The 14,198-nt window shown below is 41.5% G+C and overlaps 1 protein-coding gene across 1 annotated transcript in view; it reads left to right on the forward strand.

Moving 5' to 3' along the window:
• The window catches only part of LOC124788221 (intraflagellar transport protein 172 homolog), a 339,228-nt gene that overhangs the window by 134,737 nt on the left and 190,293 nt on the right, over window positions 1-14,198 (forward strand). Inside the window, exon 14 of the mRNA XM_047255402.1 lies at window positions 5,192-5,338. Coding sequence (XP_047111358.1) covers window positions 5,192-5,338 — 147 coding nt within the window. The remainder of the gene's footprint in view (window positions 1-5,191; window positions 5,339-14,198) is intronic.

Below are 14,198 nucleotides of genomic sequence, written 5' to 3' on the forward strand. Positions count from 1 at the left end.
TTGTAAGTAGCCGGATGCGGCAATGACGTGATGGCCTACACGCGGGATCTGGGAGGCTGTATTCCATCTGTGGAGACTGTGTAACCCAAAAATGTGACAGAAGACTGGCGCAGTTGGAATTTGCCCTTGTTGATCTTGACGCTGTTGGAGTTCAAGGCCTGGAGGACCTTGGATAAATGATTTTTATGTTCTTCAGCCGAGTTACTGAAAATGAGTATGTCATCCAGATATGCAAAGCAAAACTCGAACTGTTGCAAGATTGTGTCGATGAAACGTTGTTATGTTTGTGCCGTGTGTTTCAGGCCGAACGGCATGAAGTTGTATTGGAACAAACCGAGCGGCATGATAATAGCTGTCTTTGGAATGTCTTCCGGTGCTATGGGAATCTGGTGATAGGCACGTTTACAGTCAATAACACTGAAGATTGTGGCACCCAATAGCATAATGAGTGACATCGTTTATGTTCGGCACTGGGTAATTGTCCATGATGGTATGAGCGTTTAAACATCTGTAGTCACCGAACATTCAGAAAGAACCGCTGTTTTTGGTGATGAGGCGAATCGGTGAGGACCAGTTGCTGTCCAACGGTTACAGGATACCTGCCTCCAAAAGTTCATTAGTTTGCTGCTGGGCCGCGTCCAACTTAATGGGGTTGAGGTGTCTAATCTTGCGCCTAATAGGAGGGCTGGTAAGTGGTAACTATCTTGTGTGTTGTTCCGTCAGTGACGGAAGAAATGAGAACTGCACACTAGACTGAGCAATATCCTGACATGAAGTTTTTGGACAAGTGAGGCACGACGAAGTGTAACTGTTAGCGCGAGTGGGAAAAGGCAGCATGAAAGTCACATGCCTATTACGTGAGCACGGCATGCGTTTGTTTGGAGAGGTCAGCTGAGCATGCAGCACGGAGCAGATCGGGATGTGCAGCGACGGTCTGTTGTCAGCCTTGCCTTGGGTAACCAGCGCGGGCAAGAGAGGCATTGGCGTCATGCGGGGAACAGTGATGGTCGCCGAGTCACGTGGCTGGCGCACGAGAGAGGGGGAACTTTTATTAACACGTGGGACGGCTGCCTGCACTGTGGATGTGGTTGTATCGCACACACGACTGTCATTAGAAGCACTGTTTGAAACACATGGCACTGAACATGGCGAGCGCGTCAGGGGTGCAGTGTCTACTGGATGCGAATCGTCACACGCAATTAATGTTTTTGGACCAAGCTGCTGAGTGTCCGAGCTGGTGTCTGCTGGAGAAACAAGGTTAGGTGGCAGTACTGTGGACTGCAGTTTCAGCAGCGAGGTATGTGCCGTGACAAGCTTGTTGTAAGTGTGTGCTATTCGTTATTTCAGCTCGTCGTTTTCCCGGTGGAATTGTGCCGCTGAGTCGTATTCTGACAGTAGGTTAGTGACGCAGGTCACAACATCGCTTGCGAGGGCGGAGCACTTGCGTACTAACTCACATGCCACGAGAGAAACAGAACGTGGAACATAAGTGCAGGTGCACAGTATCTGAGTTTTAGTGGGATGGTGTAGCACCGAGACCTGAACCACGTTCGGAGAGAGTTTGTAATGGGACAAAAAATCCATACCGAGAGTTGGTTCATCGATGTCAGCAATGTAGAAAGTCCATGGAAAACACAGAGAAGGAGATGTGTGCACCGTAACTGTGACAGAGCCTGAGGTTTGTAACATTGATGCGTTGACAGCTCGCAGAAGTGACCTCGTCAGTGAAAAGATGGGGGGAGCCATCGATATAGGTATGATAGACAGGTCAGCACCAGTGTCGACTAGGAAAACGAGCCATGACGAAATGTCAGTTACGTATAAACAACTGCTTGTGTGGGTGGACGAGTGGACAGAGTGCAATGCATGGAGACACCTGTGAGGTTCCCTGCAGGACTCAGCGTCGTTTGGGTCCTGCAGTCAGCTTGGGTGCTGGCAAGGTAACTGGCACTTCTTAGCATTATCGCCGAAAACCTTGTGGTACAAGCAGTAGGGATGAGCCGGATGTGGTGGTGTAGAAAGCATGGATGTGGAACAAACTCTGCCTCTGCCAGCAGACGGCAGTTAAACAGGAGCAGATGTGCTGAACAGTGTTGAGTGGTGAGGTGGTTGGTGTTCTCATATTAATGCATACAGCTTGGCTGCGATGCAGAGATGAGAGCCAATTGACTTGATGGAGTGTGGTAGCAAGTGAATCTGTGGGTCGGTAGGCAATTTGGCGGACCATACCGCCCACAGAGTGATGTCCAGCATTGTCTGCTCACTCACGAGCAACTGAAGGCGGCGCCAGTGTTGTGATGGAGTTCAGTCCCCTATGTGTTTCTTGTACAAGATCTTGATGATTAATTCTTGTGGTGAGCAGGCGAGTCGGTCCATGATCATTTTCTTCATGAACTCGTACTTCTATGGAGGCAGTGGCGAGAGGAGTAGATCGCAAATTAAGTCTGAGTGATCCTGAAGGTGCATGACGAGACACAGGAATTTAGAGTTGTCATCGGACACATGATGCAACTCGAAAAAATGCTCAACAAGTGCAAACCCTGATACAGGGTTGTCTTGATGTAAAGGAGGCAGCTTCGGCAGACGACCAGGGGAAGAGGACGAAGGGGGCTTCGGTGTCCCTTGGAAAACCAGCTGGTCCGTGGTTGGAGGGGCCGTACAGCAGACCGGCACAGTAAGCGTAGGTGTGTTACTGGCTTGCCCTTCCGTAGCAACGGCGGGTTGCATTGTCCTTGATGTGTCGCAAGAACACGAAGCAGCTGGCACGGTCGGTACTGTGGGAACGAGCGGTTGCGCAATACGTGCGGGGGTCCCGTAAACTGGACTAGAGATTACAGGTACTGAATTGAATTGACTCACCCCAGACATAATGCGGAAGGCAAGCATGGCAGACACAGGCGGTGCTGTAGGAGAGGCGAGCGGCTGAGCGACCGAAACCGGGGCCCCCTGCGAGAGGGGATGGGGAGGGGTGTGTGGCAGGGGGCTGTGGGTCGGTAACTTGTATGACCAAAGTTTAAGTTCTTCTTAAGTGAGCATGGAGAATTGTGTGCACTAAAATGTTCTTGATTAGTTTGCCAATGAGGCAAAACTGGAACAGGTCGTGGTTGATAGTGGCCGGGTGCATTTTGCAATAATGGCGGTGCTGCACGTGGCACAACAGTAACTGTTATTGTGGTCCGTTGAAAGTCAAAGTATGTGTGCGAATGTAGATCACTTTTAGCGCTATACGATTGATCAGTAGGTACACAGTTCTGAATATTATTCACTTCACACTTCACATGTTGGTGAGCACAGTCCAGCAACACGAAACCTGAATCCATTGTTTGTGTTAGTGGTATAGCGGTCGACCGTTGTAGAGCGACAAAGTTTGAAGTTAACGTGGCTGGAGATCGCGAAACACTGTGAATTAATGTAGAACCGGTCGTTGACGAAGGAATGAAGATGTCCAGCAATCGTTGTTGTGCTTCCAAATCTTTGAACAAAGCATTGGGTGAGCTAGCCATGGCGTTGTGCGCATAACTTGTTGATTTGCAACACCTGGCATGGAAGTCGCGGAAGACGTAGAAGCTTCGGGGTCCCCAGTATGGGAACGGGATACAATTATCAGTTGAATGCAATAACTGTCCCCATTAAATTCCACATAAACATATATTTCGCAGTAAGTCATATATGTATACACAGCTTGCGATACAGAACAGAACTAAAAACTAACATGGAGGCTTGGCAGAGCAATAAGAGTCCAAAGCTGGTGTTAATCGTGGTCGATACAACCTATCGACGCCACAGCATTATCATCAGAACTGTTTCAAATTGACAGATACAGTTATCTTTTTGTTTTACAAGATTTAGAAAACTGAAATGGAATGAAGGAAGGAGTGGGTACTGTGAATAAATGCTGAGATGGAAGGAATTAACGTAAATTAAGGCCAGGTGGGTGGCGAGAACGAAGGTTAGGTTAGGTTAGGTTAGGTTGTTTTAGGTGTAGGTGGTAACTAACACTACAACATGTCCTTGGTTCTCGCCATCCACCTGGCCTTAATTTAATTCCTTCCGTCTTCACATTTATTCACAGCAACTACTCCTTTCTTCACTCCATTTCAGTTTTCTATATTTGTCATTGTCTGACTTGTCTGTTTTTCACCATACTCACTCCCACCTCTGTTACATACAATGCACTTAGCTTTTCTCTCTTATTAACTCGTGCACAATGTTTTGCTGGTAATTTCTGTCATGCATATTACCCTGTCTTCCACCTTTAAGCTCTCAGGATTTCAAATCTCGTCCAGTGCAGTCCCCAACAATCATTTTTTCTCATCCCGCCCAATAAGTCTCCCCTGACTGGGGGGTTCTGGGTGACTTTTTTAAACTGTACCCCTTTCCCTAATTCTCTCCAGTTCGGCTGGCCACTGTGGCCGAGCGGTTCTAGGCGCTTTAGTCCAGAACTGCGCTGCTTCTACGGTCGCAGGTGCGAATCCTGCCTCGGGCATGGATGTGTGTGATGTCCTTAGGTTAGTTAGATTTAAGTAGTTCTAAGTCTAGGGGACTGATGACCTCAGATGTTAAGTCCCATAGTGCTTAAAGCCATTTGAACCATCACCTCCAGTTCTTTTCCTTCACCCTCTTCTTTCCCCTTCAACTTTTCTACCAGAAGAAGGCGCCACTGGCTCAGAAAGCTTGTGAAAGTTCAGTCATTGTGTGTGTGTGTGTGTGTGTGTGTGTGTGTGTGTGTGTGTACCCCTGCGGTGAGTAGATTTTTTTTCTGTCCATTTACATTATATTATAAAGTTAACAGGATTGCTGGCCAGGACATTCCTTGCTGAGGGAGAGAGGGATATAGAGTGTGGATGATTAAGAACGATAGGTGGATCACTCAGACACCAGGATGGAGCGGATTCATTTTGAGTGAGGACAAGGGAGGCGTTGCTGTTTTACTTGATTTTTAGTGATATTGACGGTACATTAAACAACTATCTCTTGTTTCAGTTTCACAGTCTATTTTCTGCTGTTAAGAACTGTCTAGCCATTCTGTATTATATTTTCCCTTGATGCAATATTAAGAAAGCCTCATAATTTAGTTTTCACTGCTTCTTTTGTTGGCCTAAAATGGATTCCAAATTTTAGCTTTCCTGTTAATTTTCTTTGTTATTTTTAGAAACAAATTAGATGTTTTCTAAATTTTAAATTTTTTCAGGTGGTAATGGAATGCTGTGTCCTGATGTGTTGGCTCGTATGGCAATGTTCAATAAAACGTTCAAAGAAGCTGAAGCCATATATATTGAACACAACAATCTTGACAAAGCAATTGAAATGTACCAGAAACTTCACAAATGGGATGAAGGTAAGACATGAGTATTTAGTAATCGTTAATTCTCATACTCTAAATTCTATACAGGCAGGATAAAAAATTATACCTGTTGTTTCTTGTCTCACACTGGCCTAATAGTAGTCAATAATGATGGATTAATAATGTATTGGTTAAGTCTCTAGGCAGTTTCTTCAGGGAACAGAAGCAAATAAGGATGGGCAGGGTATAAAGGTACGTTGGAGCCTCAGAAGAAGTAAGTATGAATATATTTATGGAAAATCAAAGATGAAAGTCGAGCAGTTATGAACCAGGGAAGATGCTGGGTGGCATACTGTATTGTAAAAATAGTCGGTTACCAGGTGAATGTTCAGACAAAACGCTTCCTTTGAGGTTGTGAAGCAGCTATTGGAATGGACCACATTATGCTGACAATGCTGATTTATTTGGTCCTTGGTAACAATTTGCTGGATGAATGAATGGGTGGATAATTGATTAATGGCCATACAGACATGGGAGCCTGTGCAATGTAGGCAGAAGCTGGTGGATTGTGTCACTGATTTGGAACTTAACCTTATGTGTGAAACTTAACCCTGTGTGTGATGGGGTAGCAATTGGAGTGATAATGCTGGAATAAGAGATATTTTGTATTTGTTTTGGGCAGCTCTTGCATCTGTGTTTTCCATGTGCATATGACATATGACAGAAGCTGGGAACAACAGCGGCACAGGATTAGATAAAGAAAGTATTTCTGCTGGATAAGTGGTAAAACACGATTGTTAGTGGCATAGGGGGAGGGGGGTTAGATGTGAGGATATTCCACATTTTAGGGCACAATTAAAGAGAGTCAAAGTCTTGTCAGGTCTCAGTTGGTTTAGTTTTAAGTGCTACATTGTGAGTAAAGGAGAAACAGTTATGGGTGAGGATATAGTTAGTTACTCTGAAGTCAGCTGAATGATGAGAGAGGTAGTGTATGATGGTTACAAAAGTACAGGTACTGGTAATGTTGATGTAAAAGGAGATGATACTTCTGTTATCATCATTATTTTAACTCATTTATTCTTCTCATGAGAATAATGTTCATTTCTATTAGTTTTTCTTTGTTCATTCTGCTACTCTTCCCTGTTTTTGGTACTTTTGGAAGTCATATCACAGATCATATAATTGCTATTTCTTTGTGCGTTCCATCTCCAGACAACCAACTGAGAAGCAACTTAGGGTCACTATCACACTTTGCAACATTACTTCAGCACCATTAGGTAGCTTGACATTGTGGAAGGCATTGAAATAGATATGATATAGAGGGGAATGATATATTAGAATTATGGAATAATGGTACAACTGCTTAACAGTAATTTTATTACAATCTGTAGTTAGCATGCAATCAGTAGTTATCACTCATGAACTTCATATGGCTAAGGTTGGCTTTAATACTACTCTACTACATTTTACAGGTCTTCACTGGGTAACTGGGAAATTTTCATGAAAAATTTTGGTGAATTATTGTGCTCTCTGTCGGACAGAAGGGAGGGACTATCAGCCTGTGGTGATTTTGATGTAAATTTCTTGAACGTATCTGACAGGGAAAATGATCCAGAGATGCTGTTACCTACTTATAATGTAATAGTAATCATAGATTTCACTTCCAGAGTTGCCCACAATAGTAGTATTCTTACAAAGAGCAGAAGTTAAATAAAGACATGCCTATCATGTGATCAATGAACTGTCAGATCATAATGCACGGTAGTCATCTAATGTAACTTTGCTCTATGTACAGATCAGAAACACTAAGATAACAGCGAAAAGCAATTGTTTTTTATTTATTTATTGTCTTTTTTTGCATATAGTCACCAACTGGCGACTTTTACAAATGTCATAGTATTTTTATACAATTTTTGTACAAAGAATAGGAATTTGCAATTCACATTTACAAGAAGCCACTTAAGGGTGACACACGTGGCAATATATGGTACAGTACTTCATAATGCAACATACAGTTGTTTCATAGTATAGGTATCTGAATTTACAGCACATTGTTACAAAAATAATATATATTACAATCACCTCAGAATAGTACATTGTATAGATGGAAGAGTTAGGTCTACATTTAATATCAGTGTTCATTCAGTGAGAACAAACATTTGAGAGTTAAGAATGATTTAAATTCCCTTTTGAATACTTTACCTCTGTGGCATCTTATAGCACTTGGCAGTTTGTTAAACCATATCTGGCCATTTATCCAAGGACTATGATCTGTTGTCTTTAGTTTAGTTCTGTTTCTGAAGTAGCAATCTTTTTGTCTTCTGTTATGGGCATGCACATCAGAGCACTTAGCTTCATTATTTTTATGGTCCACAAAGAATGTTATTAGTTTGTACAGATACAAGGAGTATACATTTAGATATTTATGTTGTACAAAGGTTTCTCTACATGGATCTCTGTATCCTAGTCGATGCATGGTCCTGATTGCTCTTTTCTGCAGTGTTAGGATTCTGTTCATGTTCCTCTCAGCAGCACATCCCCATACCTCTATTCCATAATTAATATATGCAAATATTGTCCCAAATAAGCAGTTTTTAATGTTTGTTCAGAGACTAATTTTGATAGTTTGCTAATTAAGTGCAGTGAACTTCTGATTTTATTGCATACAACATTGGTATGTACTACCCATCTAAGATTTTTGTCTAGGTATATCCCCAAAAATTTACATTTGTCGCTGTTTACTTTTTTGATGCCACTTATATTATCAATACAGGTTTGGTATGAATTACCTAGTTTAAATGGTAATAGCTGGGATTTACTAATATTGACTTTTAGACCTTGATCATAGAAGTAAGTAGTTATTTGACTTAAGCCATCAGTTGCAGCCAATGTCAAATCATTAGTTTGTTTGCAAAAGAACAAAAGTGAGGTATCATCTGCATAACTTACTAGTTGGGAGTGTGGAGGTGCCTCTAAATCATTAATGTAGACCAGGAAAAGGAAAGGGCCCAATATGGAGTCCTGAGGTACACCTTGTTTTACTGTTTCGTAGCTGGACTGGAAATGTTTGATCTGACCATTAATTTCATAACTCAGCTTTGTACACTGCTTACGATAGGTTAGATAAGTGATCAGTAGTTGTATGGATGTGGCATTTATATTGTAAGTTTCCAGTTTGCTTAGTAGTAGTTCATGGTTCACTGCGTCAAATGCTTTAGTAAGGTCTAGAGTAGGAAATCTACTCAGCATGCAGCAGCAGGAGTACACACATATAAAAAAAGCTTTTAGGAATAGAAGCTTTCGGAGCCAGTGGCTCCCTCTTCCAGCAGAAGGGTTGAAGGGGAAGGAAGAGGGGTGAAGGAAATGGACTGGAGAGATTTAGGAAAAGGGAAAAGAGTTCGGAAAAGTCACCTAGAACCCCGGGTCAGGCGAGTCTCACCCGGGAATGAGAAGAAAAACCAGATTGTTAGGGACTGCACCGGACAAGATTTGAAAATCAGAGAGCTTAAAATGGGAGACAGGATAATATGCAAGACAGAGATTGCTGTAAAACGTCATGAATGAGTTAATAAGAGTCAAAAGCTTAGTGCATTTTATGTAATAGAGGTGGTAGGAGGACGGCAAAAGATAGGCTAGCCAGAAAATGAAAGATGTAGAAACTAAAATGGAGTGGAGAAAGGAGTAGATACTGTGAAGAAATTCTGAGATGGAAGAAATTAATGTAAATTAAGGCTAGGTGGTTGGCAAGAACCAAGGACATGTTGTAGCACTAGTTCCCATCTGTGGAGTTCTGAGAAACTGGTGTCTGGGGGAAGGAGCCTGATGGCGCATGTTGTGAAACAGGCACCAAGGTCACGACTGTCGTGTTGTACAGCATGCTCTGCAACAGGAAATTGTGTGTTGCTGGTATACACACTCTGCCTATGCCCATTCATCCTAACTTATGATCTGATGGTAGTCATGCCAATGTAAAAGGCCGAACAATGTTTACATAACAGCAGGCATATGACACGTGTAGCTTCACAGGTGGCTCTCTCTGTGATAGTATATGTTTTGCCTGTTACAGGGCTGGTATAGGTGTTCCCTGGTATAAGTGCTAGCTGGAGTTTGTGTAGGGCAAGTGCTGGAGAGGGGACAGACAAATCAGTTGGAGCCGTAGGGTAGGGAGATGGATGCGGAGGGAACGTAGGGTCTGACAAGGATATTGCTGAAACCGGGAGGGCGACAAAAAGCTATTCTAGGTGTGGTGGGCAAAATCTCGGACAAAATGGATCTCATTTCAGGGAATGATTTTAGGAAGTCATGGTCTTAAATCATGCCCTGGAATGAGATCCATTCTATTGAGATTTTGCCCACCACATCTGGAATAGCTTTTTTTGACCCTCTTGTGGGGCGGCGGGTGGAATAATTGTTAATGTTCCTATTATTTATTTAATGCTGTTGTTTGCCATTCTCAACACTGGCTCTCTAACTACAATATTGGCAACCAGAAAGTGATTAGCAAAACGTGAAGCCTGTAATTAGAATTCCTAGTGCCCACTTCATCTGAGAAATACATTTATAGCTACAGCTTATAGCTCTGAGGAATTAGGAGATTGTCTGGGATTCACAATCAAAAACCATTCTCTCTAAAATGTTCACTATATTCTGAAAGTCACAGACCAAAAAGAAACCACACAATCCAAGTACCAGAGCAGTTCACAGTCTAATGGACTGATGCAACTATAACTGTTCAAATTAAATGTTTAAGTGAATGCTCGCCATAATTTGATGATAATGTGCATTAAACGCCACTCTAATAATGGTAGAATGTCTGTCCTGCGGCGGCACGTGAAAATACGACATTCGCAAACTAAAGATAGATCATTAACGTCATCCCAAAATTAACACTTCACTCGAAAACGATTTCATGATTACGCGTATCCCGAGTAACTTATTATGGCATCCGAGGCTGTTTATATCAACGATACCGACGCGATGCGACTCCCGGCACAGATGGTGCGCTAATTAGCGTCTGGAGAGAACTGGGGCCTTTTTTTGTCTCGCGCAGCGTTCTTACATATAAGGCCGCAGTGCGGACGGCTAAGGGAACGCCTGATCAAATCTGCTCTCTCGACTGGCCGCTGGGCTAGTAATGCACCACTTTAAGTTATCGAATAAATCATTGCTTCCTTTGCTGATGGCCAATGAAGCTCTCAATTTAAATGTGCAATCAGCACACAGGTAAGTAATCATAATAAAAGTCTGACATGGCTAAGTCAAATATTTTGGGCGAGATAATTAATTTAATTACACTACATGCAGTAGACGAGCTCTGAACTTGCCCTTTGGAGATACGCTATCGCAACAGTTTTATAGTTATTCAGTTGAAACTTCTCACATCTTTATTATTGTAGCGGATCTCCCTTCTACTTAAATTTAAACATCCTAGCTTTATTTATTCGCCTACTTAATCTATCTTGCTTCCTTAATTTCTAAGACAAAAACTAGAAAATCATGAATTTCAACTAAAATTTCAGTTTGTGAGATCCAGAATACTGTTTCTACTAAATTATTACGCAAAAGGAATCTAAATATAAATATTAAAGTTTCCAGCTCTTTTCTTTTGCGCCAATGATTTTTACAGAAAAACATCCAAATTTCAAAAATGGTTAAAGTTATTGAACTGATATCCAACACATATTGATTTTGTATTACTCCTGACATGCTAGAAACGTTTCAGGTTATTTACTTCATTTTAAAGTATTGCGCAATATTTATGACGTCAGAGCTAGTTACAACGGACTAGGCTGGCACACAATGGAAACTCTGATGTGAATTTTACAAGGCGTGAGTATGCTGCTTCCCTACATCACCCTCTACTTAATTTTTTGGAATGTAAATGAAAAAAAAATTAATTACAAAAAGGGAAGCAAGAGTACAGCTTAACTCCCTATGAAAATTAAAATCAAAATGTAAACATATAGAAATATTAAAAGAAAACTTTTTACCTACTTCAATTATTTAAATTGGTGGCATGTTCACTGCCTCTTAAGCACCATTATCACTCAAAATTTAAGCAAAATCAATGAAATGTTTGGCATACATATTGCCTTAGAAACATACATATTGTGAAGAAACCATGGGTAACAGAAGAAATACTTCAGTTGATTGATGAAAGGAGGAAGTACAAACATGTTCCGGGAAAATCAGGAAGACAGAAATACAAGTCGCTGAGTAGTGAAATAAATAGGAAGTGCAGGGAAGCTAAGACGAAATGGCTGCGGGAAAAATGTGAAGACATCGAAAAAGATATGATTGTTGGAAGGACAGACTCAGCATACAGGAAAGTCAAAACAACCTATGGTGACATTAAAAGCCACAGTGGTAACATTAAAAGTGCAACGGGAATTCCACTGTTAAATGCAGAGGAGAGAGCAGATAGGTGGAAAGAATACATTGAAAGCCTCTATGAGGGTGAAGATTTGTCTGATGTGATAGAAGAAGAAACAGGAGTCGATTTAGAAGAGATAGGGGATCCAGTATTAGAATCGGAATTTAAAAGAGCTTTGGAGGACTTACGGTCAAATAAGGCAGCAGGGATAGATAACATTCCATCAGAATTTATAAAATCATTGGGGGAAGTGGCAACAAAACGACTATTCACATTGGTGTGTAGAATATATGAGTCTGGCGACATCCCATCTGACTTTCAGAAAAGCATCATCCACACAATTCCGAAGACGGCAAGAGCTGACAAGTGCGAGAATTCTCGCACAATCAGCTTAACAGCTCATGCATTGAAGCTGCTTACAAGAATAATATACAGAGGAATGGAAAAGAAAATTGAGAATGCGCTAGGTGACGATCAGTTTGGCTTTAGGAAAAGTAACGGGATGAGAGAGGCAATTCTGACGTTACGGCTAATAATGGAAGCAAGGCTAAAGAAAAATCAAGACACTTTCATAGGATTTGTCGACCTGGAAAAAGCGTTCGACAATATAAAATGGTGCAAGCTGTTCGAGATTCTGAAAAAAGTAGGGGTAAGCTATAGGGAGAGATGGGTCATATACAATATGTACAACAACCAAGAGGGAATAATAAGAGTGGAAGATCAAGAACGAAGTGCTCATAGTAAGAAGGGTGTAAGACAAGGCTGTAGCCTTTTGCCCCTACTCTTCAATCTGTACATCGAGGAAGCAATGATGGAAATAAAAGAAAAGTTCAGGAGTGGAATTAAAATACAAGGTGAAAGGATATCAATGATACGATTTGCTGATGACATTGCTATCTTGAGTGAAAGTGAAGAAGAATTAAATGATCTGCTGAACGGAATGAACAGTCTAATGAGTACACAGTATGGTTTGAGAGTAAATCGGAGAAAGACGAAGGTAATGAGAAGTAGTAGAAATGAGAACAGCGAGAAACTTAACATCAGGATTGATGGTCACGAAGTCAATGAAGTTAAGGAATTCTGCTACCTAGGCAGTAAAATAACCAATGACGGACGGAGCAAGGAGGACATCAAAAGCAGACTCGCTATGGCAAAAAAGGCATTTCTGGCCAAGAGAAGTCTACTAATATCAAATACCGGCCTTAATTTGAGGAAGGAATTTCTGAGGATATTCGTCTGGAGTACAGCATTGTATGGTAGTGAAACATGGACTGTGGGAAAACCGGAACAGAAGAGAATCGACGCATTTGAGATGTGGTGCTATAGACGAATGTTGAAAATTAGGTGGACTGATAAGGTAAGGAATGAGGAGGTTCTACGCAGAATCGGATAGGAAAGGAATATGTGGAAAACACTGATAAGGAGAAGGGACAGGATGATAGGACATCTGCTAAGACATGAGGGAATGACTTCCATGGAACTAGAGGGAGCTGTAGAGGGCAAAAACTGTAGAGGAAGACAGAGATTGGAATACGTCAAGCAAATAATTGAGGATGTAGGTTGCAAGTGCTACTCTGAGATGAAGAGGTTAGCACAGGAAAGGAATTCGTGGCGGGCCGCATCAAACCAGTCAGTAGACTAGGGGGGGAGGGGGGGAAGCCTTAGACAAACACATATAAACAGATAATTATATCTTAGCAGTCTTTTCTAAACCTGAAAGAAAATTTCACAAATCATAACAATTTCATTTTTACACATGTGGTTGTAGCCACGTTGGCTGGCGTTCTACACTTCCATTCACAAGGGTAGAGGAGGGGAAGTTGCTATGGTGTGCATCCTTCACGTTCACTCTAAATTACATGGGGAAAGGGGAGGGGTCACTGTGAGTTGTGTCCAAGTCACTCCACGCTTTCACGCAGCTACCAGGCTGCCATTATCTGGTTTGTCCTGTAGAACAAACAAAAAGAGTGCCTCAGATTCTGTTCATTTAAAATCTAAGGATGGGTCACAATGAAATGGGGATATATATATACATTTTATCTTTCAGTATGTTGCTGGAACAAAGTTAACAGAACTTTTTCAATTTTTACTCTCGCGGTTACTTAACTGTCATAAAATCGGTAAACAAATGGCTCAAAACGCCGTTAGTCACGTACTGGAGAAAATTTATGCTTAAGGCATACAATCATGAATCCTATTTAATCTCAATTTATTATTTCTGGGCCGGAACACTGAACCAATGCTCGGTACATTCCTGATACATTTGTATTTTATTTACTTAGATGACTCATCTTCGATTACCTTATTCTTAGAGATAGTATGAGTATATTTGATTAGTAATTGTCTTCTCAGCTTCTTTGTACATGTGGTAATAGTACAGTTCTGAGTGTTTAAAACACACTACGCTTAGTTGACTACTAAATCCACTTATCAGTCCACTGCTGTTGTGTCAGTTCCACATCTGCAATTGTGTATTTACTTCATCTAAGTGTATTTATCCTGAGCTATAAATAATGTTTCACGTCTGCCATTATGTACTTA

The sequence above is a fragment of the Schistocerca piceifrons genome, chromosome 3 (genome assembly GCF_021461385.2).
Source record: "Schistocerca piceifrons isolate TAMUIC-IGC-003096 chromosome 3, iqSchPice1.1, whole genome shotgun sequence".
NCBI lineage: Eukaryota > Metazoa > Arthropoda > Insecta > Orthoptera > Acrididae > Schistocerca > Schistocerca piceifrons.